Source organism: Pyxicephalus adspersus, chromosome 2 (genome assembly GCF_032062135.1).
Source record: "Pyxicephalus adspersus chromosome 2, UCB_Pads_2.0, whole genome shotgun sequence".
In the NCBI taxonomy this organism is placed as follows: Eukaryota; Metazoa; Chordata; class Amphibia; order Anura; family Pyxicephalidae; genus Pyxicephalus; species Pyxicephalus adspersus.
In genome coordinates this window covers 149711270-149734858 of record NC_092859.1, presented here as the reverse complement: position 1 = coordinate 149734858, position 23589 = coordinate 149711270, and the positions used below count along the sequence as shown (strand labels likewise).

General features: G+C 40.9%; 3 protein-coding genes across 3 annotated transcripts; 2 read left to right on the top strand and 1 right to left on the bottom strand.

Moving 5' to 3' along the window:
* The first annotated feature begins 1230 nt into the window (after nucleotides 1-1230).
* On the top strand, nucleotides 1231-4614 carry HYPK (huntingtin interacting protein K). The gene is made up of 4 exons (XM_072402761.1): nucleotides 1231-1434; nucleotides 1665-1720; nucleotides 2777-2828; nucleotides 4163-4614. The coding sequence occupies exons 1-4, from the start codon at nucleotides 1273-1275 to the stop codon at nucleotides 4256-4258; spliced, it is 366 nt and encodes a 121-aa protein (XP_072258862.1). The 5' UTR covers nucleotides 1231-1272; the 3' UTR covers nucleotides 4259-4614.
* A 780-nt stretch (nucleotides 4615-5394) lies between these two features.
* MFAP1 (microfibril associated protein 1) lies at nucleotides 5395-17539 on the bottom strand. The gene is made up of 9 exons (XM_072402759.1): nucleotides 17407-17539; nucleotides 12144-12363; nucleotides 10963-11095; nucleotides 10564-10751; nucleotides 9270-9378; nucleotides 8961-9121; nucleotides 8497-8656; nucleotides 7187-7276; nucleotides 5395-6598 (listed from the first exon to the last, which is right to left on the bottom strand). Exons 1-9 carry the CDS (start codon nucleotides 17483-17485, stop codon nucleotides 6419-6421), a joined length of 1320 nt encoding a protein of 439 aa, XP_072258860.1. The 5' UTR covers nucleotides 17486-17539; the 3' UTR covers nucleotides 5395-6418.
* Nucleotides 17540-17541: 2 nt separating this feature from the next.
* On the top strand, nucleotides 17542-22581 carry RPL37A (ribosomal protein L37a). The gene is made up of 4 exons (XM_072402762.1): nucleotides 17542-17673; nucleotides 18915-19043; nucleotides 19125-19207; nucleotides 22439-22581. The coding sequence occupies exons 1-4, from the start codon at nucleotides 17671-17673 to the stop codon at nucleotides 22500-22502; spliced, it is 279 nt and encodes a 92-aa protein (XP_072258863.1). The 5' UTR covers nucleotides 17542-17670; the 3' UTR covers nucleotides 22503-22581.
* Nucleotides 22582-23589: the final 1008 nt, after the last annotated feature.

Here is a 23589-nt window from a genome sequence, read left to right as displayed (position 1 = left end):
AACTCAAAGCAGACCTATCATCACATGTATAACATTATGTAAAAGGGTGGCTAATTTATTTACAATTTTTTTCCCCTTCCATTTTTACCACCGCAGTGATAAAGATGCTCCTTCTGCATATGCCAGATAATAGTGATATGTCACTATTATTACACAGTATTTATATAGCACCATCATATTACACAGCGCTGTACAAAGTCCATAGTCAGGTCACTAGCTGTCCCACAAAGGAGCTCACAATCTAATGTCTCTTTTCTAACAAACCTGCAAACTCCATACAGATGGCATCCTGCCCAAGATTAGAACATGGGACACAGAGCTGCAAAGGCCAGAGCGCTTACCTCTGAGCCACCATGCTGCCCATCATCAGAGGCTTTCCCAAAATTTTTTTAAAAAGTTGTGATGTCATGTTTGTGGATTGTGATAGGGGCTTTTAATTTTTTTTTTTTTTTTACATGGCTCATGAGGTTAGCACTTCGGCCTTTGCATTGCTGGGTTTGAATCTCGGCCAGGGCACTATCTGCATGGAGTTTGCAGGTTCTCTCCGTGTTTGTGTAGGTTTCCTCTGGGTACTCTGATTTCCTAAATTCCAAAAATATGCAGTTTGGTCAATTGGAATTTCCCTTAGATTGTATTAATGACAAATAACTATGCTGGGACATTAGATTGTTAGCCCCTTTGAAGGACACCTAGTGAGATGACTATGGACTTTGTACAGCGCTGAGTAATATGTTGGTGCTATATATATACTGGATAATATTAATATTTTTTTGGTGAAAGTTCTGCTTTTAACCTAAATGAATGTGTTAAACACACCAGCATAGACAACATAGTCTGAATAGACTTCCAGTTACATAGACTGCAAAAAAAAAAAAAAAAAGACAGCTTAGGTCCACATTTTTCTTTCATAATGGCTCAATCCATTGGACTATAAAATAAAAACATGGCAGATATAGGAGATTGATTTGATTCCCAAAGAAACAAATATAGAGCTGTGCTTGCATGAGATTTTAGTGACTGATAGTTTGTAATTACAGTTTGGCTTATAGTTTGTAATAATGTTTAGGGGACAAACACGCAAAAAAAACGGCAAAACAGCGATTAACTAATATGAAATCATTTGTTTGCCACACTTCAAAATGGCTGCCGAGGCTTCACAGCCACAATCGCCTAGGAGACGCAGAGGATGTGACATCACCAAGGACCCTAAGCCGCCGGAAGTAGAGTTGCACGATCGGTTCTCTTGCTTGTCTTCCGGTTGCGATAGGAAACATGGCTGCGGAGGGGGATGTGGAGGTGGAATTGGAGAATGAAGAGAACTGCAGCGAGCGGCCGGCTGATAAGCCTCGCAAACATGACAGCGGAGCGGCTGACCTGGAGAGAGTGACCGACTATGCGGAGGAGAAGGAGATCCAGAGCTCCAACCTGGAGACGGTGAGGGAGGGCTCGGGCATTGCTGTGTATCCGGCATGGCCGGCTGTCAAAGCGGACCTGTGCTGTACCTCACAGCCAGGGCCCTTCTATTAGGCCTCGGGGACTGGCCATTTTGTTAATCGGCCTGCTTTTATGGTCGTCATATTTGTTTGAGATTTCTATTGTAACCAGTTAACATTGCAGGTCTCAGTGCTGCACATTTAAATGCATTTTCTTCATGTTTTTTTTAGGCGATGTCAGTGATTGGAGACAGACGATCCAGAGAACAGAAAGCCAAGCAGGAAAGGTCAGTTCTAAGAGTTATCAGTATTATCAAGTTGTCTTTTCCTATGAATGTTCTTTATATTAGGACATTTATATAAGAAGATAAACATATAAATTGATATTTTGCATTCTGAAAATCTTACTGGGGAACTAGCAAAGAAAAGCTGCAGGAGCCATGCTGGGGCTTATTATTGAGAAGAAGCCCCAAACAGTGATATATATATATCTAGTACTTTAGAATAAGAATAGGGAGGCCATTTGTTTCCAAACATTCTCCTAATGGCTTAAATATCGAGCCTCTTAGATGGTTTAGTTACGTTTCATTTATTAAACTTTATTATTGTGAGTCATTTTTAGATACTTTGTAGTCCGTGTAATGTTTACTTTGCTATTTGGCATCATCTGTATGCTTGTAGCTCAGGATGGAATGATTTACACCTGTGTGTCAAACTCAAACACACAGAGGGCCGAAATCAAAAACCAACCAAGTCGGGGGCCAAACCCCAAATCCACTGAAAAAATTGAAGTTTCTCCTTCTCACCAGATACAAAACCTTCCCACATGGAAACAAAGAGGTCCCGCTCAACACTCAATCCGGAACAAGCCCACAACAGAGAAAGAGGCCTAAGAATTTCTTTTAAACTCAAAATGTTTTTTTCAAATCAAAATGATCTGCCAACAATAAAAATGCTAAACATATATTTATTTATATATATACTATGACACAGAAGTGACCGGAGCTAATGAGACATTGAATGGCAGAACAGGGCACAGACATTGCACTACAAGACTTTAGTGAAAGGAAAGCTACAGCAACAGAACAACGGGCCACGCAGTGATGTCGGGAATTATGGTAGCGGTATCACTCACTGCAATAGGTAGTAGCAAGCGGGCCAGATGCAATTCACCTTCAGAATTGCATGGGGGGCCAAAAAAAAGGACCTTGGGGGCCAGAGTTTGACACCCGATTTACATGATGCCAAAGCGTTGGGTCGTCGTTGGTGGTGTATTATCTAGGTAGAAATGAACTTGGCCCAATCTTTTCAGAGATCTAAACTTTTGAAAACTTTATTTTTAGAGAAAAGGAGCTTGCCAAAGTCACAATCAAGAAAGAAGATGTGGAGCTAATCGTGAGTATAATTTTTATTTTAGTCTACCCAGCCATAGGTAAATCGGGGTGGCTTACCAATCCACATACCAGCACAGGGCACTGCCATCTTCCTTTGTTTTCCTCTAGACAATATTTGGTCATCATGATTGGCCATGCTGAGATAATGTAACTCCCACTAAGCAAGTGGCACCCCGCTGTGCTTTACTCCCTTGACTTGCATAATTTCTGATCCTCATTCATTGATCAACCATAACAGATTGATGAACAACGTTGGGCATGACTTTTCGTCCTCCTACTTTTTTATATCCCGAAGGTCTTTTGTAAGTGAACCCCCAGATAACAGCAATTGGGTACATTTGCTTTACAAATTGTAACTTAACACTGATTTAATAATCTCCATTTTTGATTACTACATGGATTGTTCCACATGGACTGCATGACACAAGTCACACTGCTGCTTATTTGGGAAATTGTAATGCAATCAGTGAATCCAGTGCTACCTTTTAGAGCTGATGATGACATTGCAGGATTCATCTAAAATAAATAATTTCAGCTTTTGCCCATACAGTTCAGCAGCTCTAAAATGGGAAGAGGGGGGTCCTGCTGGTGTCCACTTGGCTTCAAAAAGTCAAATCTTCTAAATTTCACTAATCCAAAAAACTAATCACCTTTACCTGTGAAAAGCCTGCAGTCTAGTGAGTCCTATAGTGGCCTTCCTAATCTTTTTCTTCTTCATGTCACCTGAACCCGCACTACATGGCACAGTTGGGTTTCAACATACTTCCATTCTTTCCTTACAATAACTACAATACTTATGTGGTCCCATAACTATTTGCATTGACTCTTCTATACCTCAATATTCCCTCACTGGCTCAAACAGTACATTATCCTTATGGTCTCCTTAATAGTCCTGAAGAAGCACAAGAGGCGAAACGTGTTGGGTTTTAGAGACCTCTTTTTTAAAGTTTAATCAGTATCACGTTCAAAGCACACATATTTGGGAACGGATCCCACTCAATTTATAGCCTTTATGTAACTCTCTAATTTGAAACACTGTTGCCTCATTTGAATGTAATTTGCACCAATATTTATCATGTTTGTACTTCAGCCATAGATTACTAAGATGTATTAGTAATTGTATTATGCAATCCATGTGTTTATCACCTTTCTCTATATAAAGAAGCTTTGCTTTTGGCCACATATAAACCCCTTCTGTCTTTTTCTTCTCCTTTACGAATGTGTTAACATGGGTATGATTAGATTTGCTTAAAGATACAGTACCAGTTATTAGGTTTGGATACAACGTGCATTGTGTTGTAACAGCATTTTACATTTGTGTTCTTTTCCTTTTAGATGAATGAAATGGAAATCCCACGTTCAGCAGCTGAACGAAGTTTGAGGGAACACATGGGAAATGTAGTGGAAGCTCTCATCGCTCTAACTAATTGAACTAGTTTATGACCAGTATTAAGGAGTTCCAAATCTTCCCTTGTGGTAATCTTCCATCAAAATTGGGAGCGGAACAAGTCCAGATGGTGGATTATTCAATATACCAGAGACAAACGTGGATCTTCCTGATAATTGTGAAACTACAAGTCCCCAGCATGCTCTGATGGGTGTGTTGGGGCTTATAATTCCACAGCTGACAAATTTCTTTAGATGATGCCATGTTGGTTAGGAACACACTTATTAAATGGACAAACCAAATGGGTACATTGGGTCCTATTCAAGTGTTTATTACCTATCTGTGAGCCAAAATGGCTAGGTGTAATAAGTTATTTTGAATAAAGGACATATTTATTATGTCTGCTGTGTGATTCTTATTCAATTAAGTTGGTATACTTAAACTTTACCAAATATAAAGATTCCTGGTATTATTATTGCAAAGTGTCAACATATTATACAAAGTCCATTGTCATGTCACTAGTTCTGCCTCAAAGGAGCTCACAATATAATGTTCCTACCATAGTCATATGTCATTAATACAGTCTAAGAATAATTTTAGGGGGGAAGCCAATTACCGAACTGCATGTTTCTAAAATTTGGGAGGAAACTCACACAGGGAGAGCATACAAACTCCAAGCAGATAGTGTCCTGGCCAAGATTCAAACCTGGGACCTAGTGCTGCAAAAGCCTCCATGCTGCCCAGCATCAGGTCTTTTAGTCAATTACTAAAACTATTCATAATTTCCGACATTATACACAGAGCTCATAATCTCCATGATCATGTCCCTAAGAGGAGCTCACAATCTAATGTCCCTACCATCATCATGTCATTATTACAGTCTAAGGTCAATTAACTTAACTACATGTTTTTGCAATGTGGGAGGAAACCTGAGTACCCGGAGGAAACACATGCAAACTCCATGCAGTGTGTCCTGGCTGAAAATTCTCAGATGTAAAAATCTATCAAGCTAGCTCCCAACACATTACAATATGTTAGATTTACCAAAAACAATGCATAGAAATGAATTTACTAAACCAATCAGGGAGGCTCTACTACTACAAAGGTGATATTTCAGCCTGTAACAGTTACAAACTTTAGAAGTGCTTTGAAAACCTGTTTGAAAAAAATGATATATGGACACTTTCTATGAAGCATTTTATTTACATTACCACATCCAGGCTTTGATTCCAATATTACATATTGTGGTCCTTAAACCCAACAATAAGTCATGTTTTCTCTATTTAATCTATTTTTGTGTATTAAAAAAAAATTATACTTTTGCTAACGTGAACGGAGCACGGATGAGCACTGGTACTAAACCTCAAACAAACCTTGATCTTTTAAACTAAACCTGTCATTTCACTGAATAACCACCCCCTCCATTATAGATATTTTACCTAAACAGATGTTCACATATGGAACCCATGAAGCCACTGAGGCCATGAGGTCTAAGCATGTGGATGTAAGCCTTAGCCCTGTATGCAATGTGATGCAGGAAGACATTGTGCTCCCAGAGCTTCACTGGATATGGAACTATATAGAAGGTATTTATAAGAATAGCTAGGCTCAAGAGAACCTGTTACTCTAAGGCTAGGTTCACACTTGCAGTGATTCTTGCAGCAGCCCCATCCTGAATGAAAAGGGGGCAGCGAGTGGTACTAGGACTGCTCGCTGACACCAGCTAAAGACACTGGTTCTTTAAAAACCAGCCCTGCCAAGCCGCTGTTGTGGTGGGAGCCATGTAAGATTGTGCGACTTAGAGGCAAGTGTGAACATACAAATCATAATTTAAATGACGGACACCAGAGAAGGACTTTAGTCCCTGGTTCTGATAGCCATTAATAAATTACTATGCCAAGTAGTGCAGCTGCCCATGATAATGTCTCGGTTATAGAACAGTCCAGACCTAGAAAAGACTTATATGATCAGGCAGTCCAAACCACTCTAACAAATTTCAATACGTGCCACCAACAAAGGCTTGGTATGAACTAACCAAATGTTTTAAGGTAAAAAAGGTTTACAGAATATTTGCACAATAATCTTCATTGACAAAGAGTTCTGTACACAAAATTTTATACAATAAAAAAAAAAAAAAAATATTTACAGAAATGATTTATTCCTGAAAGGAAGATTAAAAAAAGGTCCACAAGTCCACCTAATAATTAGGTTTTCCTCTTCTTCACAGAAGGTCTCTCGAACACATCTCTCACACCAGCTGCCTTCTGCTTGAAGAATTTGGTATTCTGGGCACTTTCGTGGCCCCAGGCAGAATCAAATGACGTTGTGTCTTGATCCACCAAGTGAGTGTATTTTGTTCTACCAGAACGTCCAAAGTTTTTGACCTGAAGACAGAAAAAGTTATGAGCAAGTGTCTATCAAAACACATTATTTAAATTTATATTTAATACATCTAATACAAAAGTCAGTCTGCGTCGGCTCTACATGTGGAATGTCGGGAGGACGTGCAGACAGTCATACTCAAGCACAATAGACTGCACAGGGAGCTCTCGGATATGCTCTAAATCTTGCAGCCCATCCAAGGGAGGATTCTTTGAGAGGCATAGTACAAACTTTCTTAAAGCGGACCTAAACTCAAAATTTTTACTTTACATAAAAGGGTAGACAACTTATATATATAAGAAAGGGGAACACGAATGGAGCACGGATGAGCAGGAGCTTCCTCCTCGGGAAGCACAAAAGGTGTTCTTTCTTTAATTAAGAAAAAATTGCCAATGCGCAGTGAGATCGGCAATCTTTTTCCCCATGTACATCACGCAATCGTGCGAGCTCAGATGAAATAGGAAGAAGAAAAGTAGAACCCGGAAGAAAAGAGAAGATGTGGGTGCCTTGCCATAAAAACATGTCACTGACAATATGTAAACTATTGTACCATAAATACACAATGTGTGTATTGCACACACAAGGGTTACCTGCATGACTTTGGGTAGGATAGTTTTATTGAAGTGGTCTTCCAATGTTGGAGCACTGAAGTCTCTCTTATATACATCTTCGTCTTCATCCTGTGATGCAAAAAGAAATATTATTTTCATAGTTTCTATGTTTAAAAAACATTTGATCTTAAACAGCCCCAGTACAAAAACAAACAAATTAAAATATATTTAATTAGTAAAAATTTACCCCCCCACCCCACCCCCACCCACTGGCTTTGTATTTGGGGAAAAACTGCTACTTTTTTATGTATTCCCTCTGCCATCAATCTGCACTACATACAGATCCTAAAGGACTAAAAGGAAAAGCATAATAATTGCTGGAATTTCTTTATTGCAGGGATGTGCGATGTGTGGGAGTTATTCTTTCCAGGAATATCAGCGTTGTACACCAAGCTCAGTGTTCATTTAAAAAAATATTGCAAACAGGGAGGTGTGTTTTATTTGTTTTTTTGTAGAAGGGACAGACAATAAACAACTTGCCTGCTTGCAATTTACTTATATAGTTTACAGTTTCCCCTTACCTTTTATGTTAGTTAAAAATCAGTACCTATTGAGCAGAGTAAGGAAGAGAAGGAGGGGTACTTGCTGTCCACAGTCACGATAGGACATGAGAGGTATTGTTTTTGATGTTAGGTGAAATGTTACACTATACATGTTGCAGCACAATGCATTTAGCCTGCAGTATGAGAGGACACTGAACAGAGAGAAGTGCCTGATATTCTCACTAATGCATTGCAATGCGGTTTTTGTAATGTACTGCATCAGGAATTTCTTTTCAAAACTGTGCCTTGTTCAATGTAATAAATAGAATCAGTGTCAGAAGCACACTACACAACAATGAGCCCTTAGATTGGAATGTGTGTCTTCCTTGGGGATTTAACTTTACTTTCCATTTCTGCAACAACTTTCGATTTTCTACGTGGTCAAAAAACAGAGATGGTGAAATCCCCCAAAGAAGACAGACAGTATAAAAATGAGTTGGGCTACACAAAGTTTTGGCTTTACTGCAAACATAACAAGGGTGTCCCAGAAAGACTCAATCCTGTACATTGGAGATCGCCCCGTTGTGCTTACAACAAGAATCTTTAATCAAAGTACAAAAGATAAAAATGTGAAAGTGAGCCTTGAACTCCACTTTCTAGTTCAAAGAGGGCTGCAAAATAATTTATGTGATGTTTATTATATTCCTAACTATAATAAAGAATAAATTACAATAAAAACACACTATTTAGTGATAGATGATATCACACTGGCATGTCCTCTGAAAAAAGAAGAATTTATTTTCTTACCATGAAGAAAGCTCCTCTGTGGTAGTATTTCTGCAGGAATTTGTATTTTCCCTTCAAAGCCTTGTTGGTTATTATCTTGCCATTGGCACGAAGCTCTGCACGGCGCTCCTCTTCAGTCATATTACGCATGCGGTCTATTTCTGCCTTCTCCTTCTCCATTCTATTAAAAAAAAAAAAAAAAAAAAATACTTAGAGCATGGCTATGTCTGCACCACCCCTGCAATTGGCTGTAGAATTAAAATTGGTAAAACCACCTATGCAGTTTTTTTGGCTTATTCCACTCATGAGCACCCAAAACACTAAAATACAAGTAACAAGTCTTGGTCGAGGAGTTGTCATTGGTAGTATCTCTCGTACAGAATAGACCAATGGAAATATTTCAAAGTGCTCACACATTGTAGACACCAAGTAACATTTACAATATACAGCAGGCAGACATCAAAAATATAAACACAACAACGTACGTTTCTCTTTCTTCACGATCGCGTTTAATACGATTCAGTTCTCGAACCTTCCAGGCTTCATACTCCTCCTCGTCATTCTCATCGTCTGTGTTCAGGGCGTCCAGAGCAGCCAGACTCCTCTTGTTCTCCTCCATCTCTTTCTTTGTCTCCTCCTCTACAATCTGTGGGACAAAAGCACATGAAGCAAACAAATGTTAGCCAAAGTGCTTCACACAAAATGACAACCAACAAGTGGTTAGCAGCAGAGAGATTTAGGTATAAGTGTAGCTCCAGCATTATCAGCAGATAGATTTGTAGCACTCAAGTTACCTTTAAGGTATATTTACGTCGTTCCTCTGCCATCCGCTTAGCTTCAGCCTCCAATTCCTTCTGTTTTTGTGCTTCAGCTTCTTTTTCTTGCACAGTTACTCTATCCTTCCTGAAAAAAATGAATGTGCACAATAATCCCCCATTAAAATTCTATTTTAAAATATTTTTGTGCAACAGAAAGAAGTATGCCACCTTAACATAACCAATCGTTTATTAATATCACCACATGAAAAAGATAAATAAATTCTTACAAAATTACAAGGGCTCGTTTGCAAAGGTATTCCTGACACTTGTTCTATCTACTCTAGGCTTGTGTACATGGCAGTGTCCCTGAATGAGCTGGGTCATAAAAGTTGTATCTCCCAGCTTTAAAAAGAGTTTTGGTCCATGACACATAAAGCTTTAAGGTCCAAATCCTAAAGGTCTAGTAGTGTACTAACAGATAAGGATATTTTCTACACAATTCAAAAGACCATTTTTTACTTAAAACAGAATTAAACCCTCCTTTTTTACCGTCCCTGTTTGTCATAGGGTGCTGCAGTCTTCTTCTGATTCTCAGCCATCTTGAATGTCAGGGATGACATAACTCCCAAGCAAGCGCGTTGGAGTTCTTTCAGCCCCAGGAAGCCTGCTGGGTATCCTGACATTCAATTGTGAGCTGCATATGCTCAGTTCAGCAGTTTGACAGATCAACAGAACAATCAGGCAGCTAAGAATGCTTTCTGCAGCAAGGATATCGCCTGTACCATTTTGGAAATAAAATAATTTGGCATCAGGCAGGGCATTAAGAGGAACTTTGATTCCACTTTAAGGGGAAGCTACCTGGAAAGAATATAGGAGCTGCCATCATTAACATTTTTCTACAGGTGCAAGCTCCTGATCAGCAACTCTTATCACAACTCTAGTCCTCAAAAGCCAAAATCAGCACACATTTTTAGTTTTTCTCTGGCGGCAGCAGAAAGAGTTAGAAGAAAGAGTCAGAGCTAAATGACAATGGAGTGGTACAGCCATGATACAGAGGGATCCTAGGTTCAAGACAAGATTGTTCATACTGGATGTCCCACTACGAGGTAAGGTAAGGATCCGGAGAATATCAAGTTGATAATGACAGCTACCAAACTTCACACCTGACAATGTGCTGGGATCACTGACCTATTAAATGTTTAGTTATAGACCAAACTAAATTGGAGGTGTTTGGTGTTGCCCCCAACTATTCATTACCTGCTGCAATGAGTTGTGTTTTACTATGTGAAATGCATTGTTAGGACCCCCCGCCACCCCACCCCCCACTCACTTTCTAATGAACACTGGTTTAAGTCTGGGTTCCATTTCATCTTCGCTGTCTGTGTATTCTTCATATTCCGACTCAGATTCTGACTCTTCTCCAGATTTCCATTCATCCTCCACCTCCAACACTTCCATCTCCTCATTCTTCCTTTCCTGGGCTTTTTGTCGCATCATAGAACGCCGGCGCTCAATTTCCTAGAAACATACAGGCCTAATTGTGAACCAAAATCAGAAATGTCCGCATATACAGAAAGCTCATTTAGATGGTGCCAAGATACTCCCAATGGGGCTTACCGTCTAATGGCTGATTTGACATGTAAAAATACTCATCATACCGCCAGGGAGGTTAATGGTCAAAAGTATATATGTAAGTAAGTAAAAGCATATAACAAAAACGAATACACACCTCATCATCCACCTCCTCTTCCTCCTCCTCACTGGTGTCCTCTCTGTCAACTCGCCATTCTTCAGCCGGCTCAGATTCTGGCTCACTTTCACCCACCACCTCCGGTTCCACTATCTTACGGTGTCTTGCCAACCTACAGACAGGAAACACAAACTCTGATTATTAGATACAACAATGTACCAATCACATTAAAGTGGAAATAAATGCTGCGATTAACAAATATCCTATTAACGCAGGTGTAAAAATGGATAAAAAAGAGGGATAATTAAAATACCTTTATGCTTTTATTTTCTGAGCAGTCACCATGTAACAACTGCAAAACAGCCACAATGTACATAATTTGGGACAGGAGGCCATTACTCCTGGAAATGAGAAAGCCCGAGGGGTGCTTTTACCTTACATAGAGCTTACTTCTTTACATTGACATGTGTGCAGAAAATGCTTCCAGATTAGTTATATTGGGGAGTTCTCTTCCCCTTCAATCCCCTGCAGCAACGACAGCAGGCCGACACATGTGCAGTGAGATCGGCACTTTTCTGTTTGCAGGAAGAAAAGTAAACTGATTTCAGGTGATGTAAAGAAGAACTTGGAGGAAAGAAGATAGCAGGGGCTGGAAAGAAGAGGGAAGCCGAGCAAGCACGGGACTCCCTGGGCTTGGTTTGTGAATATATTGGGGGATTTGCACAGGTAAAGGTAAGTGGTTTTTTGTTCAGCTTTCAGGTCCTAAAGCAGCTGCATGGTGTTGTCAGCACTGGACCAGAACGCACTAAATAATAATATACATGGTGCATGCAGCAATATCTTCGCTTCATCATTAAACTCTCTGGTGTGGCTCGGGGTTAATTTTCAGGAATTGCCAGGGAGTTTTAATGTTCTACCTGGTTCCCACCTTCCAGTAATGCCTGGCAACTGCGTCCCTGGCGTGTGAACATTGGGGACACGAGGGCAGGGTAAGCAGATGCCGGCCGGGCATCTGCTCGCGAGCCTTAGGCTGGAGGGCGGGACCGTGGGGCAGGTAGGCAGAACCAGACGGGAAATTTAAAATTATGAGTATTTTTAATTGTACTCCTTTTACATTTAAAAAACTCATAATTCAGACCGCCAGGGAGGTTAAACAGATCCATGCAATATGTTTTATTGAAGAACATGGCTGACACGTTAATTCGTAATAAATCCATTACCTCTCTTCTACATCTTCGTTCATGCGGTTCTGCAACCGACGCAGACGTGGATCACTGGTGCTTTCTTCTGGCTGTTCTTCCAGTTCAACCTCCTGCTCTTTCCCTTTCTTTATGAACTGGAACTCCTCATCTTCCTCATCTGAGGATTCCATAGGTGCATAGTCTGGCCTTTTACCCGAGACATATCTTTTCACCTTCACCTTTTCCATCGAGATTTCACCTGAAAGATACACAATGTATGTTCAGTCATGGCAGTAGGTTTAAAAATAATCTAAACATTAAGAAATGTTAAGAAACATCTTATTGTACCCAAAACAAACTGAATGTAAGGTTTTCACTCAGTGTTGCTGCTTCAAAACAAGTCCTATCTTTAACATCACCCCCATCATTTTTATTCATCCAGCTATAATATTTGGTTATTTTTGTTTATAAGAACTGCATCTGACTGTGCAAATCTGTGCACCCAACAAGAGGTCAAGACTGAAAAAATTTAACTTTAAAGTGGCCAATTAGTGTTGTTATAAGAATTGCATCTGCCTGTATGAGTCTGTGAACCCAACATGAGGTCAAGCTTGCAGAAGTAAAGTCTGAAGTGGTCAATTCGCCAGTGTTCAACCTAGAAATATTTCTGAGCTGGGTGGGAAGGAATTGTATGCAGATGTCAGCCCCTCTATTGTGACCCAACTCTTCAGTAACCACCCAAAAACAGCCGTGTGTTACTGAAAAGTGCCAGCTAAACGCTGGGGAGAACACTGTTAGTTTTAAGTTAGCGGTCATCACTGGCAATCCAAACAGCAAATTACAAAAAGTAAAGGAGAGCAGAGATCATTATGTGAATTATCCATTGAAAGATTTCTTTCAGGTATATTTTTGCTGTTTTATTTAGTGTTGAAAAAAATATATTTTTGCTTTTCTATCCCTGGCTTTCCCCGCCCATAAATGATTTATTGATATTTCCTATTCAATAGGACCAGAACCTGTTGTTTTATTAATAATATATCAGACACATTCATTAAAGGCCTTCAAGACCAGAGAAAATAGACTATTAGTTGGCAAATGTTTGCAATCCTGGACCAGATCCATTCCAAGTTTGCTCGTGCAATGCGAGATTGGGGAAGAACACGGAAAAAAGAAAAGGACTGTGTTGCATAGAATGGCAGCAAAATAGAGGAGCAGGGACAGCACGGGACTTGCTGGGTTCAGTTTGTGGATGGATTAAAAGCTTTTCACAGGAAAAATAATTTAATACATTCTCAGTGTTCAGAAATTGTTTTAAGATGGATGGACAGAAATTCCATCACTTCAGTAACCTTCCTAAAACAGCCGGGTGGTTACTGAAAAGTGCTGGGTGGTGCGCCCGGATAGAAGGGGCTGGGGAGAACACTGCATTCTGCTTTATTACATGATGTACCCTTAAGCCAGAACTTCTTAAACACCATGTTGTTTCTAAAGCTGCGTACACACGGCAAATTTTTCTCGCCCGATAATCGGTATCGGCCAATTATCGGGCGAAAATCTGCCGTGTGTACAGTCGGTCGTCGTCCATCGTCCGACGACCGTCCTGGCGGATCCATGGACGATGACCGATCCTAATGAAAGGGAAGGGGAGAGTGCGCAGCAGGGTGCCGCTCCGTCGCTCTCCCCGTCCCCTCTCCATAGAGCATGAACGGTGCTGTATGTACAGCAACGTTCATGCATCGAGCAGTCTTTTCTCGTTGGAAAGGATCGTGAAAGATCCTTTCCAACGAGAAAAATTGCAGGTGTGTACGCAGCTTAAGTCTCCAAAACTCATAAGAACTAAGAGGGGATAATTCACTGCTCTGACACAATCATTTGTATATCTAAACTTAAGCTTTATCTACTGAACTCTGTAAACAGCCTTTTTTTAACAATAGGTTCAGTGAAATTGGCAAAAAAGCCCAAAGCTCCACCTACTGGAGACAGTTCAAAAAAAAATAAATCACATTAAAAATTTGGGACTATATATAAATAATGAAATAATAAAAAATGGCTTTATGGCCATACTGTGGACAAAAGGAAATGATTGACAGGTTCCACCTTTCCGCTTTTTTTTTTATTCCAAATTAAGGCTTTGGACTCCAGATGCTGGCAAAAATCAATAAATCACATTGATGGCGAGGTTTAGTTGGCTGCTAATAACAAAAAGCAGGCAGGCTGTCATGAGTGGGCTGCAATAGAAAGCGAGAGGAAATGAACCCTGTCTATGCTTTTGTAGTAACTTTGAAGACACTTTTCTCCAAAATTCCTATGGCTCCGGAGAGAAATGAAGCTATGATCATATTGGTAGTAAGGTTGCAGTGTGGCTACTGCTTCCCCACTTCAGGGAACTGCTGCCACAGTGAAGACACTACATATCAGTGTTCTCCCAGGCCCACCACCAGGTACTTTTCAATATCTACCTGGATATTTTTGGGTGGTTACTTAAAAGTTGAGTTACAATACAGGGGTTGCCACCCACCTACAGCTTCTTCCCACCCAGCTTGAAAAACAATGTGGGGAGCATCTACCTGTGGCAGCCCAATAACAAATAAATGGGGGCGGCAGCAAATAGCACCGCTCTCTGCTGCCTGCTGTTAAATCTGCAAACTTATCTCCCCTTTAGGCCAAGTCCATACGGACCATTTCCCCTGCAGTGTTCTCCCCAGCCCCGAGCCCATAACTTTTCAGTAACCACCCGGCTGTTTTTGGGTGGTTACTGAAGAGTTGGGTCGCAATATAGCTTACAGCTTCTTCCCACCAAGCTTACAAATATTTCTGTTTCATCACTGCCTATTTTTGAAATTCCCAATTTTCATTCATTTCAATGGCACAGTGCACACCAGAGCAGTGGTCGCCAACCTTTTCGGACGTACAGACCACTAAACTTACGGGCTCCAGACCGCACAAGTGCGGAGAGCCGTGTGTCACCCAAAGGGGAAGAAACTTCTCCCAGAAGGACGTCATGATACCAGAACCAGCCCACTCTCCCATTGTAGGTCTGAGCCTGCGAACGATACGGGAGACATGGTCCGCGGTTCTGGCCAGAGATGCAGACCACCAAAATTTTTTCATGGACCACCGGTTGGGGACCGCTGCATCAGAGAGTGCTTTCTTGATGGATCGTACAGAACAACTATACATGCTCATAAATGCTGCAACCACCCCAGCTTAAATAAATAGGATGTTTTTTGGACATTTTCAAACATTTTTGGGCATCTATAAACAATTTCTGTCATTCTACCTCTACTCTGCTGCAAACCTTGGTTTAAAACACCTTTAAAAAATGCACAGGAGCTCACTGTATGGGCATTTAAAATAACATCAGTATAGCAATGTATTTCAACCAGGGATCCTCCGGAGGTTGCTGGGGGTTCCTTGAGCAGTTTGCACCTTTCAGGTCAGACTAAGTGACACCATTGATCTTTTCGCTATCTGTAAGGGTGACATTCTTCCAATGGCCAGCAATGTAATAGGAATTCTTCCCACTGACCACCACACTAATGTACTGTGAGCTGTACACATATATATGATATAAGAATTATAGAACAGGTTTCCCCAAACACCTGAAAGTTATTTCATGGGTTCCCTCATGTTAAAAGAGGCTTATTTTAAATTGCTCTTCAGAATGTGTAAATATTTTAGTGGCAATAGTCTGTAATAAAAATATCAGACATTAATGAGAACACAAATACATCTCGGCTCTGATACCACGAAACATAAACAGGCTCAAACAGCATACAAAGAAAGTTATCCTTCCTTGATCTATTACTATTATTATTAATAATAACCAGGATTTATATAGCGCCAACATTTTACGCAGCACTAAATTAAATTCCTTCTCGTTAATCCTTTGTAGCTGATGATGGAGCCACCTTAGGCTCTTGCAGTTGTTATAGAGCTGCACGTGTAATGAGCTACTACACAAGAAATATGGTGGCTTTGGATAAAAACTAACACAGCGCTCAACCCAGAAATGGTTTTAAACCGGTTTGGAAGAAGTTGTAGGTGGTTGGCAGCTCCTGTATTGTCACCTATCCAAAAACAGCCGCGTGGTTACTGGAAAGTGCCGGGTGGTGCGCCTGGCTAAAAGGAGCCGGGGAGATTACTGCAGATGGTAATGAAATCAGTGATTATTATTCCTCTGATATTGACCCCTGCACCCACTATGAAGGAATCCTAGATTGTAAGCTCTTCGGGTCCTCTCCTCCTGTGTCACGGACTGTATCTGTCTGTCATTTGCAACCCCTATTTAATGTACAGCGCTGCGTAATATGTGGGCGCTATATAAATACTCTTTATTAATAATATTTGGATGTTGGATCAGATATTCAATGAACAGTATCAACGTGTCCTGAAGAAGCAGAATCAATACACAAAACGCACTGAGCAGTATATTGGGACCGACTTTCATATGTTAATCTCATGTTGAGTAAATAGTGTTTTTATATTCTTAATAGGTAAATAAAATTTGTATGTTTTAGATGATTCTGTATGAAAATGTGAATGCTGAAAATGTCGGTGTGGCTCATGACCAGGTTTCTTATTTCTAGACGTTTGAACTTCAAATGACTCCAAATGAACCTATTAAGCTATATGGGCCAATCAGAAGCCTTGTATCCTGCAGCAACAGCTCTAGTAGTATATTGACAGACAAGGCTATGAAAAATCTGTTGTATATTGAAGAGAATTGGAAAAATGGGCCAATCAGAGACCTTATAACCTCTGGCAACTGCTCTACTAGTATAGTGACGCACAAAGATGGACCAATCAGAAGCCTTGTATCCTGCAGTAACTTCTTTAGTAGTATATTGACACAAAGATGTACCAATCAGAAGCCTCCGGCAACAGCTCTAGTAGTATATTAATACAGGAGGTTGGGCCAATCAGAAGCCTCTTATCCTCCAGCAACAGCTCTAGTAGTATATTGATTGATATTGATACGAGAATTTGGAAAATGGGCCAATCAGAAGCCTTACAACCTCTGGCTAATAGTATACTGACACAGGAGGCTGGGAATGTTAGCAAATTATGTTTTGTTGTAAATGAAGGGAAATTTCCCTCAGAAATAGGTTTTAGAAATTTATTTTAGAAACAACAAATGAACTATTACAAATAATCCCTCCCCAGGCAGGCAGCTTGTTGTCTCTAATAGGAGGGCTCGCACATACACCAACCCGGAGCTCGGCCTGACTGACTGACTGACCAGCATCCATGTTGGACGATGCGGCCTAGTACAGCCCGAAGCCTCGGCTACACGTCTCACCTTTCTCATTGCGGATAGGTACGGCACCGGCCGTAGACTGGATCGGCGGCTGTTTGTTGAGTGCGCTGGAGGACGCCATGGCTCCGGTACTGGGAGGTAGAACCAACACAGAACCCGAACGACAGGAACTACAAAAATGTCGGAGGACCCAAAACCATAGAGCGGAAGAAGCGTCCCGTTCTCTATGATTACTTCCTGGTGCGTCGCCCGTAAAGCACGCATGCGCGGCAGGCTCCTCCCTTTCCGCTCGGGTCTTGAAGAAAGATGGTGAGAGAATTTTGTGTGTCTGCTGCCGGGTTTTGTAATCTGCTTGCATCCTTGTCCGGGAAATGTCCCGGGTGACCCCCGTTATATGTATATACTCTGCCGCTTCTACTGCTTTGCGCTTAGAATGTATTACTGTGATGTAGTTGGTATTTGTGGTACTGGCTGATGGATGTCTATAGGCCGGGGATGGAGGCTGTGAGCTCCATACACTTCCTATATGCTGTCTGATGGTAAATATGGTGGCTGTGGTCAGTTCAGGCTTTTAGACATAAATAATGGATATTAGCGGCTCTTGCTATGTAAACACACTATTAGGGCCTGCTGCAATACTCAGCTGCAGCCAGAGCTGTCCTGGGTGCTGCACCCGGGAAGGAAATATACTGATGGCCATCTATGAAAGCCTTTGGCTTATTTATGTTGTGATGGATATATGTGTCCCTGGGCTGGACCGCTCCTACAAATGAATGGGATGCTATGGGGTGACTGCAGCTACACCAATGTGATCATCATTATTTAATTAGTGCCAACATATGATGCAGCGTCGTACATTAAATAGGGGTTGCAAATGACAGACGGTGACACAGGAGGAGTAGAGGACCCTGCCCTGAAGAGCTTACAATCTAAGTGACCTCCTAGATTGTAAGCTGTTCGGGGCAGGGTCCTCCCCTTCTCCTGTGTCACTGTCTGTATCTGTCTGTCATTTGCAACCCCTATTTAATGTACAGCGCTGCGTAATATGTTGGTGCTATATAAATCCTGTTTAATAATAATAAGCAACAAATTGCTTCACACTCAAGAGTTTTGTATCGGTCAGATCAGCTACAGTTCACGAATAAGTTTCCATGATCATGCAAATGATAAATGCAGAAAGAAGCAGAAGTTTTCCCTTTCTTAAATGATCGCTACGGGGTCAAAGCTGGGCTGCACATGTGCAGCATCAACTTTGGTTGCGAGGGAAACCTGGCTTAATTTATGCCAGGGTGAATGAACTTGCATGGGAGTTATGCCTTCCCGGCACAGCCAATCAGAAAGGTTGAAGATTGTCTTCTAGAAGAAAGGTGGCACCCTGAGATTGTGGCTGAACTCTTCAGTAATCACCTATAAACACCCGGGTGGTGGTTACTGAAAAGTGCCGGGGAGATCACTGTTGTGGCTTTGACAGGTCATGTGACTGCTGTTTGCTATCAAACTGACATTTGCATGTAGTTATTTGTATATCTCACCTGTGTACTTTTTTGCAGGCCAAACGCACCAAGAAGGTCGGCATTGTGGGTAAATATGGGACCCGTTATGGCGCTTCCCTAAGGAAGATGGTCAAGAAAATTGAAATCAGCCAACATGCCAAGTACACATGCTCCTTCTGTGGCAAGGTAAATCAGTCATCGAATCAGAATAGAATTGTGTTGAAATAGTTTTTATATTGTGGAATCTAATCAGTTTCTTTGCCTTAGACCAAAATGAAGAGGAAGGCTGTTGGAATCTGGCACTGCGGTTCTTGCATGAAAACTGTAGCTGGAGGAGCCTGGACCTACAAGTAAGTGAATCTGCATGTGAATGTGCGTCCCAGCTGAAACTACTGATGGGTTGTTTGACTTTCATAGCAACCCTGATATTCTCCAGAATTAGGTGTGACGGTTACATGTATGTAGGTGATTTCCTGTAGCAATCGGTCAAACTTACATTGGAAGGTTGCTGCTGGAGTTGTCTGGTGGCTGTGCTGTCCTGTAGGAAGTAAACTCTGCTTGGCAAAAATAGTCCCAGTACTGAGTAAGGTAGGGGCCTTAAAGTGGACGCCTAGATGGCGCCAGGCATCAAGACTAAGGCTACATACACAGTGCAATAATTGTCATTGGAAACAAACAATTCTGATAAAAAAAGTGCACAATAGCAGGCCAACAACACAGATGAACGAAGAATGTAGCTGGAAAAGACTGTCCCGACAGATCTGATTGGGCAACGATCATTTGTTATCTATTGTGTGTACAGTCGTTCAGTGATCGTTGGTTGCTTCCTGCATCGTTCAAACGATTGTATCTAGTGTGTGTACAATATTGGTGGATTATATTTGAACAATCATACAGCATTTACAGAATTGTATACTACGATGGTTCAAAATATTCGTTGATCAGGTATTAATTGTTCATTTTCTAACGATAATTATTGCACGTGTGTACCTAGCTTAAATGGAAGCGCAGTTCCCCAAGGATACCTATGTCATGCATTACAGGAGGCTGTGGTTGCACCTCCTGCGCATGCTCGATCTCGGGCATTGTTTTCACCAAGGGTAAAGATGCCGATCTCGCACATTGAGATCGGCTCTTTTTCCTCTCCCTTAATTACAGCTACATCCCGTGATCTTGCACCTGCGCAGTGTGAGTTCGGGTGATGTAGCAAGAAAGATGGAAGAGAAGATGGCGGCACTCTGCGCTTTCTTCACGCCAGGATGAAGAGAAATTCAGGATGATGCGCGACTGGATTGTGGGAAGAACCAGCGCCATTGAGGGACCTGCGAGATTAAAGGAAAGTATCATTTTTTTATTTGTAGTTTAATTCTGCTATAAATACTGGAGGTGGGAGACGTGTCGTGCAGTCGGTGTTCTTTACAATCAGAAATGAAGTACGAAGGGCTGACACTAGGAATTCAGAGAGGTGTTGTCGTGTCAGAGTTGGAATATGGAAGTGCGTTATTTCTGGCTTTCGCCTCTGCAGTGTTTAAAGCGTTAAAACTGCAATATGCACATGTATTCTAATAAATATCACAAATGTAACATGGGGGGGTACTCCAATATAATTGGCTGGAGTTGTGTTAATTCTTTTATGAATATAGAAAATTTATTTCCTATGGTGAAAGAATAAAATGTCATTCCTTTTGAATATTAGAGAGATTAAATCCAAGTAATTGGAACTTTTAAGGCATGACTCCTGAAAAATAAATACAATCTACATTCTCCAATAAGTTCACTTGGGTCATGGAAAGAAACACTTTAAGTAGTTCTATTTTGGGAGTCATGCCAGTTATACCAGTTAGTTGGATTTTGTTTCTTTAATTGATCTTTTATGACACAGAAAATAATTGCTTGTCAGGAAAAGGTGGAAAATATGCAGTTTTATTTCCCACAAAATTTTTGTGACGTTTTGTCCAGGTCAAAAACTTGACTTTACTGGGGAAGGGTTAGAACCCTTTTTTGGCTTGAGATTAAGGCTCAACTAAAGTAAAAAATAAAATGCATTTACCCAATCCCACGGATCCCTCCATCAGGCTGGAGCGCTTTCCTCCATTGAGTCCCGCACAGTCTTGGAAATCTTTGTCTCTGAGACGGGCACCATCTTCACCCTTTTTGGTTAAGTCGCCCAATATCACATTGTGCAGGCTCGTGATTTGGTCACATAGCCCCCTGTAAAAATGCTCGTGATTGGGTGACATAGCCCTCTGAAGTAAAATGCCCCTTCTGGGCATGCCTGTTCTTGGGCATGTGCAGGAGGAGCTGCCAAGAGCCTCCTGGGTTGGGTGACCTAGGTATCCCAGGAGGCTCGGCACTCCCATTCAGTCTTGAACTTTGGTGTATGTCAGCCTAAAAGCTTTTCCCATATCGGTCAGGTGCCATGCATGTTCCTTGTTACAATTACAATTAATAACCCCATTTCTGTCCCAATTGGTGCTTTTTAATACCTTTAAGATGCTGTGTATTCCTTAGGAAGCTCTGACACTTCCTATAGTATATATATTCCTGTAACAGATTTATATGGAAAATAGGAGGTCAGTGCCTCATCCAGGGTTCCTCCGGAGGCTGCCAGCGGTTCCTTGAGCAAATTGCTTCCACTCAAAAAGGAGTCTGGATCAATCTGTCAATATATTAATAAATTTACTCTGCTTTATAACTACTTAATGGTAAACTAATGGTGATTAGTAACTGCTATTTAAGAGTACTTTGCTTTTTAAATCGATTTATCACAATCGCCCACTCTAGTTGCTTGACCAATTTACTTTTGGGGCTGACCAGAAATAATGTATGTGTCTTAGTGAAGTGATGCTACTACTATATATATAAAGCTCTGACAGTACATTAGCATGGTGGGCAGTGGGAGGAATGTCACCCTTGCAGATAACCAAAAAGATCATTGGAGTCATTTAAATTGACCTGAGAGACACAAATTGCTCAAGAAACCCCTAGCAACCTCTGGAGGAATACACAGAACCATGAGACATTGGTCGGATATTGCTTCAATTATTCTTATTACACAGTGTTTATATAGTGCCGACATATTACACAGCGCTGTACAAAGTCCATAGTCATGTCACTAGCTGTCCCTCCAAGGAGCTCACAATCTTCAATCATTAACAGTCTAATTAATGTATGTATGTGTGTGACATTCAAAATTTTGTCCATATTTGCCATTGTGAAGTATAGTTTATAGGTCATTGCTTACTTCATCACAATATCAGAATTTTACTGGGTATTAATTGGTCTGTAAGTTTGGTATAAAAACCGCAATTGATAATTCTGTGGTGAAAATAACAAGCTTGATATTTGTGTGTTTTTCTGATGGCTTCTTGCTTCAGAGCAACACAAGATGTTTTTTTTCTGGAAAACCTAATTCTCAGTAGTACTCAAAAAGCAATTACTGCGTCCTAATTTACTTCAATCGTAATTGTCCTGTGCCTGCAAGATTGCTCTCTTCATTTTGGTGTTCTTTGTTAGCACAATAAAGGAACACGGATTGAGTGGTTTATTTTGTATCACTGAATCTATTTCTGTTCTTCCAGCACCACCTCTGCTGTCACAGTGAAATCCGCCATCAGAAGACTGAAGGAATTGAAAGACCAATAAATCAACCATCCGTCTGAGATTCTGCTCATCGTCTTTTTATGGACTGTTCTTTAATAAAGAATGTCTTGTAAAATGGAAACTTTGGTGTTTATTTCCTTGTCTTAGAAAAATTGCATTTAGGTTAAGAAAGACGGGGAGGTTCACCTGGGGTAATTACTTAAAAGGTCATAGCAATGGTTCAGTTAGGCTTGGGGTATTACAGCATCCTCATTGACTTGTTGCCTGACCCAAGTGAAATCGACTTTTGATTATTGTTTTAAGGGATTTTTGTTATAAGTGTTATTGGTGTACAAATAGTTCCCTGGCTAATAGTTCAGGCTGGTGAGGGATATTTTCATGGCAAATTTTGAGCCCCATAGTACCAATTGAGCATTGTATGCTGCTGCATACCATAGCATTGCTGGCCATGTCCATCTCTTTATAACCCCAGTGTACCCATGTTCTCTGGGGCTGCTTCCAGCAGGCTAACATGCCATGGCCCAAAGCTGAAAACATCTCAAAATGGTTTATTAAACATAATGGGCCTGAGATTTCAAAGCTCTCCAAGACTTGCAGAAGATAGACTTATCTTAGAGGAGAGTCTGGGTTGTCTGAGAAACCTGGAATAGATTTCCTAAACATTTACAATAATTGCCACATTTTTACATTCGAGGACCAAATGCTTTCCAGGGGTTGGTTCTCCTATGATAGTCTATCTTCTCCAGTTATGGAGAGCTTTAATAAATTTGGCTGCACTTAAATGTCCTCCACAGTCAGCAGCTATCAATCTGATAGTGCACATCACATCATGGGTGTACAGCTGACAAATCTGCAGCAATTGAGTGATGTCAATATGGATCAAAACCCCTGAGGAATGTTTCCAGCACTTTGCTGAATCGGTGCCATGAAGAATTACGGAAGTTCCTAATGCAAAAAGGGATCCAACTGCACTAGCATGGTATACCTAATAAAGTGGCCAGTGAATGTATGTTACAAGCTAAACTCAAGCCAACAACATCTGAGATGGCTCTTGACAATTTTTAAAAAAGTTTAATACATAAACCTTTAACCAGCTGTCTCAGGTAATGTATGGGGTTGTCTGGTTGTT

Bases quoted from the DNA above. Each gene is read 5' to 3' on its own strand.
- HYPK (XM_072402761.1), top strand. From the start codon at position 1,273: ATGGCTGCGGAGGGGGATGTGGAGGTGGAATTGGAGAATGAAGAGAAC. The intron at 1,721-2,776 runs GTCAGTTCTAAG...CTTTATTTTTAG, and splicing joins CAGAAAGCCAAGCAGGAAAG to AGAAAAGGAGCTTGCCAAAG. The intron at 2,829-4,162 runs GTGAGTATAATT...TTTTCCTTTTAG, and splicing joins AAGAAGATGTGGAGCTAATC to ATGAATGAAATGGAAATCCC.
- MFAP1 (XM_072402759.1), bottom strand. From the start codon at position 17,485: ATGGCGTCCTCCAGCGCACTCAACAAACAGCCGCCGATCCAGTCTACG. The intron at 11,096-12,143 runs GTAATGGATTTA...TCCTGTCTGTAG, and splicing joins AACGAAGATGTAGAAGAGAG to GTTGGCAAGACACCGTAAGA. The intron at 10,752-10,962 runs GTGTGTATTCGT...GTATGTTTCTAG, and splicing joins AAGAGGAGGTGGATGATGAG to GAAATTGAGCGCCGGCGTTC.
- RPL37A (XM_072402762.1), top strand. The intron at 19,044-19,124 runs GTAAATCAGTCA...TCTTTGCCTTAG, and splicing joins CATGCTCCTTCTGTGGCAAG to ACCAAAATGAAGAGGAAGGC. The intron at 19,208-22,438 runs GTAAGTGAATCT...CTGTTCTTCCAG, and splicing joins GGAGGAGCCTGGACCTACAA to CACCACCTCTGCTGTCACAG.